Raw genomic sequence first — 6,891 nt, 5'->3', positions numbered from 1 at the left:
ATAAAATAGAATTTCTGTATGAATCCACTTCAGTAAAAACCGACTCCAGCACAAAAGCTAGAACTCACCAGAATCCCGATCTTCGTGGCGATCTATCTCACTTTTCCTACTGAGCAGCTCCTTCTTGAGGTTTCCCAGCTTGTGAGCGCGCTCCTCTTGTCGCATGAAGGCCACCAAGTCATAGGGCCGTCGCAAGTTGAACACAGAGTCCATCTTCACACAGGGACAGTGTAATTCATGGTTAGACAAGTTCAAGTTCTAATCAATTTGAGGTTGCCATCAAGTTCAAGGTGTGTGATTTCTATACATGCATGATGTAGGGACAAGGAGGTTTGAGCTGAGACGAACAGGAAGAAGTTAATCATTCGGACAGATAATGTCTTTTTGTTTACTTGTGGGTTATACAACTGTATGTGCCATTGTTTCTGTTGTTTGACTATATGTGTGACTGTATATGATGTGTGTGTGTGCATGTGTGTGTGTGCTCATGTGTGTGTGCATAAGAAAACACATTCATGTCCTTTTTCATCCCTGAGATTTCTACATAAGACTCTTTAGAGTTAATTCTTCATGCTTTTTTTGGTACCAAGATCTAAAACTAGTTACATAAACAAACTACACATTTTTATGAGAAAAAACCCACCCCATATCATTCTGTCACAGAATCATGACACCACAATCTTTGGGAACAATCTTTCATAGCCCAACAAAAAGAGTTATAAATATTCATAAGCTTTAAACAGCTTCAAGCGTCAATTTCCTATGTCCCCCTTACACTGTCATGCCTGTATGGACAATATTGATCCACAGCGTGCACATACATGCCCTGACAAGCACTGAAGCAGCAACCACGATGATAGACTTTCAAAAGCACAGCCAAAATCTTACTTTAAATTTATAACCTGATTAAAAAACTTGAGAAAATGAGGTCTTAAAAAGGAGGTCAAGGCTTAAAATGGAAGAAAATGTAAATAGGTTGTGAACAGAAAGTCTGAGAAAGCGTCTCAAAAGGGAGGGGAGAGGGGGTGTCCCCCACAGTGCAATTAGTGATTTATAAAGTTTAAAGAGCTGAATCAAGGGTACATTTCCAATCTAAAGTGAACATCCCCCCCCCCCTTTAAGACCTCCAAAAATCAGAGAAAATTATGCAGGTCTTAAAAAGGAGTCCCCTGAAATCGGCGTATGCTGCCTGAATGGCGGGGTAAAAACGGTCATACATGTACACGTAAAAATCCACTCGTGCTAAAAACGTGAGCAAACGTGGGAGTTTCAGCCCATGAACGAAGAAGAAGAAGAAGAAAAAGGAATGAGTCTTTAGTTAAAATGGGGGTGGGGGGAGGGGGAACTAACAGGGGGAAATATTGATTCAGAGCCTGCACAGCCAAGCCCAGGCAAGCACTGTAGCCGCAACCATGACTATGTACTATGTTTGCTGTATCAATTGTTCAACACTGAGTGTGACTCACATGCTGATTCAGTGATAACCAACCACTGTTAAAATATTACGCCTTGCTAAAGAGCAGCCCCAGGCTGGTGTATTTCAAACAGCGTCATGCATAGCAGGTGCATCTAATATACATATCATAAGGTAAGGCAGCCTGCAACTATCTAGGAGCCTGTCCGATTTGTCCGGTTTTACAATCAGTACGTCTGCGTGGATTGTTAATTAGAAAATCAAAAACTCAAGAACACGAGTAAGACACCCAGCTTCAGTCTGCACATGGCAAGTTCAACTTAATTATGGCAGACCTTTCCAAGACCTTCAACTCGTTTACAGAATTTCAAACATCCCTGTAACCTGCCAGGCTTTTGAGACTCTCCATGTTCTATTCTAAGGCACATATACATACACAAAATTGTTTGTTTCTAATGGCAAGACCAAACATATTTGGGTTGGGTAACTTTTTTTTGGATTGAATATTGTGTTTTTTATTTACACAGGCCCATGTGGCTTTTTATCAGCTGAAAATCAAGCTCTGTCCACTGGATTTAGGAGAAGAGTAACTTTCTTTGTAAAGTCTGGAAAATCGAGTTTTGTTATTTCTATTGTTAAAATTTGTTTGAAGGGTCAAACAAATGTTCTACGGTCGGGAAGAAAAAATAGGGTCTGCAGTCGAGGAATCAGAAACATTGAATTTTATTTTGGCCTAAACTTTTTTTTTACATCAAGTAAGTACAATAGTGTTAGTAAAATCATTATACATGTAACTCAAAAAAACTTCCTGTTTGTCAAGGAAATGATTGCGGGACATTTGCAACGCTTTTTCCTGTTAAATCTGTTGTGCAGTTTCCACTACATGTAGCTTCCTGGAACTGGAAGTGTAACTCCGGTATTCAACACAGGACTCAACTTGACTGAAATCTTATTCCCCATATGGACAAGGAAATGTGTGCGTAAATAAATTGCACGATACATATTTGACAAAAGTACAAGTAATACGTATTACAAGAAACACACAACACTAAAATGACAATGATAAACAATGTATTACAAGAAACACATAACACTAAAATCACAATGATAAACAATGCAAATTTGTGTACAAACCATTCTGAATTTTACGTGGAGGAAACATAAATGGACATTGTATCATATGATGATGCATTGGTGCAAACGGTAGCAATTAAGCACCCATAGTCATGCATACAATGTAGGCATACAATTTTGACACATGCTTGCTCGCACACACATTACAGCACTATTGAAATCAAATGACAACATTTTATTGTCTGTATCAGTGTATGTTAACAATTATTCTTTTTTAAGTGTACTGTAACTGCTGTTCATATTTCAGCCTTATCGGGACGTATGCAGAATCTGATGTATGGGGCACAATCAAATGCTACTTATCACTGAATCATGAATATTCCAGTGAGTTAGTCAGACAGTTTAAACATAATCCATACATTTGTAAGAAATTCTACTAGTCAAAATTAAGTGTTTTAACACTAATATTGTAATAACAGGTCTGTTAGTGCCAATTATTTTATGTCAATTAGTCATGCATGTATGCTTACATATCTATATGCTTCGCAGTTGACATTGCAATGGGACAAGACTGTGATCGTGAGTTATAGAAATGCCTATAAATGAATAAACCTACAGATGGAAAGCAGTTGTCTATTAGTATTCTAAGACTAACACTAACAGAGAGATCTGCCACCATTCCGCTATAAAGTGTGTGTGTGGAAATGGAATAATTGATCAGCAGCCTTCACCCTTTACTGGATCAGATCACAGGCGGAGATCAGATGAGCATGCTGTTTCACCTAGGCCTCTGAACGGGTTTTTAATTTATGATAAACCACTGTGTAAATTAATTTTTCTATAACTTAACTACCTGTCCATTTACCTTAGTGATTTATGCACAGATTGTTTCATGTTTTGGGCGATAGTCCTTTCAAGTTACATGCGTTTCACACGTATGTGTAAGCATCACTGGTCTTGATGCTATCATAGTTATCAGAAACACGAGATTTATTGTCTATAGTTAGGCCTGAGCAGTTTATCACAATATCAGTGCTATCAGTAGCCTGGCAAAATGAACACAGAATAGCGCTAGGCTACTGACTTAGGTCCATGCACAGGATACTTCAGTGTATTCTGACATTCACACTAATAAACAAACCAATTCTACAGACATGGACAAACCTGAGACTGAAGTCGTCCATCTTCTGTCACAACCCAGTGAGTAGACCCACTGGTTATGGTGCACTGCTCCAACAGTAGTTTCAGAAACACCAACACAACGATGGACGACGCCATGTTGCGTTTCTGAGCTCATGAATATTCAACTTTCAGAAGCGGTTGCGGGACGTGGCATTCGTTTGGTTGCTCCGCTGTGACGTCAATTTGTGTCGTCTGCTCGCGTTGGCTTATTTTATTTGTGTAACGCTTTGAACATGAAAAAGTTCATTTACATTATTCGTGATATTCCTTTCGTTCTTAGCAACAAAAACAGCATTTTCCTGTAGCCTTTCCACGTTGTTATCATCTGCAAAATGGTGGTTTTTTTCAAACAGATAAATCGAACTCAGGAAACTCACGACAAAGGCCACCCTAAAACGTCAGTTGTTTCCTGCTGGAAATTTGGTTGTGAAAGCTGAAACCGGAAAATAATTTTATATTCACCATTGAACAGCAACTTTCAAAAAGATATTTGTCATTAAACTCTAGTTATAGCTAGTGTAATAGTATAGTGTTAGGTGTTTGTATTCGGAGGCTATCGGCCCGGCGTAGGGTCCCACTCTCAGCCACATCAGTATAACATCAGAGACAGACGAATGTCTATCACTACGTTTATTCATTAAAGTATAGAGCATAAGATATAAGCAGCATACAGTAGAGGGCCCCAAAGGGTTTAAAACCGTGATCGTGATTGGCGTTTTTTGACCTTTCTGTGACCGTGATTGCCGAAATTTCCATTTCTGTGATCGTGATGGGACTTTGCCCGTGATCCGTGATGACAAAAAAATCAAGTCTCGTGATCGTGATCGTCATTTGTTTTCGTGGTCGTGATGGGCATTATTGCAAAGCATTTTATTTTCAACGTACATTTTTTCACAGCTGTATTACACTCTATGATCCTCTAGTCTATTCGGTAAGGAGCCAACCCCGATTGAAAGGGAAGCAACAACACATTCAGAAATATGATTTTGAGAGCGATTGCTTCCCTTTAAAAGAACCTATTACACACTGACAAAAAGAGATCCAATCAGAAGGCAAATTGCAAAAGTCTACCAAACTTCATCCAATGGAAGGGCTTCGTGCAAAAGTTTTGAGTGAAATTCGAATTCGAAGATCAAAAATGGCGTGCAGCGGTACTGTCATCGAACTTCTGTTATATTTTGTGGATTCAAGCCAGACCAAAGCAGGCGGCGAGAATGCCTTCCTTGGTGGAAAGGTCAGGCTACGGGTCGGTCTTTCTGAAGACGAAATACCAAGGTATGTTGATCTATGTTGCTCTATGACTGTTCTGAATGTAGGCAAAGATCTTGAAATTTGTTCAAGATCTTTGAGTTTGAGTGAGATCATTGACATTGTCGACATTGCCACGTCCGGCTGTCACTCGCTCAGTGTGACCTCGACTGGCTCGAGATCGAGTCTGCGTTTAGCCAAAACCGAAACTAGAAATGTGTTTTTCATCCCAGCAACGTGGACACGCTTGGCATAGATTCTAATTGTCGCTTCTTTGCATTAAGCTTGGATTTATTTTAGCGCCTGTAAACTTTAATATCAACAATGGGTTAAATTCAGAAACAATGGCGGGGAGACGCGCCAGTTTGGGTCACTTGATCCTCATGTCAAAGACGATCAAAGTCATGTTCGTTGGGGATTTTGTCAGGCATGCTACTTTTCCGGTAATTGCCGGAAATCCGATAAAGCCGTTTTCAAAATCCGGTAAAGTCAAATTTTTTCCGGTGAAGTTGAAAAATTTCCGCAAAAACGATCCGTGTGAATATCGCGCAACGCGACCGGGCGCCGGTCTCAATGAAGCCAGCGCACAGTAGTGTTGTTTTCACCAGTTTGGAGGTGTGTTGAATGGTGGTGGGGGGAGGCTAAAATGGGATTTTTAACAAGATCACAACACTATTACAACCCCTAAAATGATGCCCAGAATGCACCAGATTGCACAGATTTTAACCGTTTTTTGAAAAAAGTTCCGGGGGGGGCATGCCCCCGGACCCCCCTAGTTGGCTCGCCTGCGACGGGCGCTGTGGCGGGGTGGTAAGACGTCGGCCTCTTAATCGGAAGGTCGAGGGTTCGAATCCCGGCCGCGGCCGCCTGGTGGGTTAAGTGTGGAGATTTTTCCGATCTCCCAGGTCAACTTATGTGCAGACCTGCTAGTGGCTTATCCCCCTTCGTGTGTACACGCAAACACAAGACCAAGTGCGCACGAAAAAGATCCTGTAATCCATGTCAGAGTTCGGTGGGTTATAGAAACACGAAAATACCCAGCATGCTTCCTCCGAAAGCGGCGTATGGCTGCCTTAATGGCGGGGTAAAAACGGTCATACACGTAAAATTCCACTCGTGCAAAGACACGAGTGTACGTGGGAGTTTTAGCCCACGAACGCAGAAGAAGAAGAAGAAGAAGGCTCGCCTGCTTCGCAGGCTCAGGCTTGTGGCTTCGCTACTGGTACTGCGCGCTTCTTTCAGGTAAAACCGTTTTTGGCCTGTAGCATTCCTGTTTTTTATTCAAGGCCATGGAACCAGGCGATGGTGTACCTCAAATTGTACGGCAAAGTTGAAAATAAAAAACCCATCACACATACATGTACCGTTTAATTTCAATCCGCCCAATAGTTTTTGAGAAAATGGGTTTACAAGATTTAGCTCTGGAAATGTGAAATTGTGCAAGTATATATTCATGTGTGTGAGTGAGGGTGTGGGGGTTGAATGTGTATGAGTGAGAGAGAGAGAGAGAGAGAGAGAGAGAGAGAGAGAGAGAGAGAGAGAGAGAGAGAAAAAACCCAATGAAAACAACATTCTTGTTACTGATTACAAATCATGATATGTATTTCTATGTGTGTATGAAAGAGAATTAAAAAAATAATTATAAAAAAGTGCAACAGTTGTCACTTTGTGTTGAATAAACAATAGATCCAGAGGAGCGAATTACTGTGTGGTTGTGTTTACTTTGACACGTGCTTTCTGTACATGCAACTTTTACCGTGACCGTGATTTGCCACTGGTGTTCGTGATCGTGAAAACAAAAATCAAGGTAACTGTGATCGTGAAAGCGAAAATTTCCCTTCCCGTGATCGTGATGATACCCCCCCTTTGGGGCCCTCACAGTAACAGAGCTGAGCACAGAGTGAAACGCATTAGCATAAGGATGCTGTGCTTGAAGAAGTTTAGGGTGCACAATGTACCACGGTACTCTTATT

General features: G+C 41.0%; 1 protein-coding gene across 9 annotated transcripts in view; it reads right to left on the bottom strand.

Annotated features, from left to right (window-relative positions):
* Window positions 1-3,818, bottom strand: part of LOC138971249 (tetratricopeptide repeat protein 17-like) — an 80,751-nt gene extending 76,933 nt beyond the window's left edge. For 3 of the 9 annotated variants that reach the window (XM_070343947.1, XM_070343948.1, XM_070343944.1), the window contains exons 1-2: window positions 3,653-3,813; window positions 69-213 (exon numbers count right to left, since the gene is read on the bottom strand). In XM_070343947.1, the coding sequence (XP_070200048.1) occupies window positions 69-213; window positions 3,653-3,766 (259 nt within the window). In that variant the 5' untranslated portion in view covers window positions 3,767-3,813. Of the gene's footprint in view, window positions 1-68; window positions 214-3,652 lie in introns of all 9 variants that reach the window. The other 6 variants (XM_070343941.1, XM_070343940.1, XM_070343942.1 and 3 more) reach the window with 6 other exon arrangements.
* Window positions 3,819-6,891: the final 3,073 nt, after the last annotated feature.

Source organism: Littorina saxatilis, linkage group LG7 (genome assembly GCF_037325665.1).
Source record: "Littorina saxatilis isolate snail1 linkage group LG7, US_GU_Lsax_2.0, whole genome shotgun sequence".
In the NCBI taxonomy this organism is placed as follows: domain Eukaryota; kingdom Metazoa; phylum Mollusca; class Gastropoda; order Littorinimorpha; family Littorinidae; genus Littorina; species Littorina saxatilis.
This window is presented reverse-complemented; position numbering and strand designations above follow the sequence as displayed.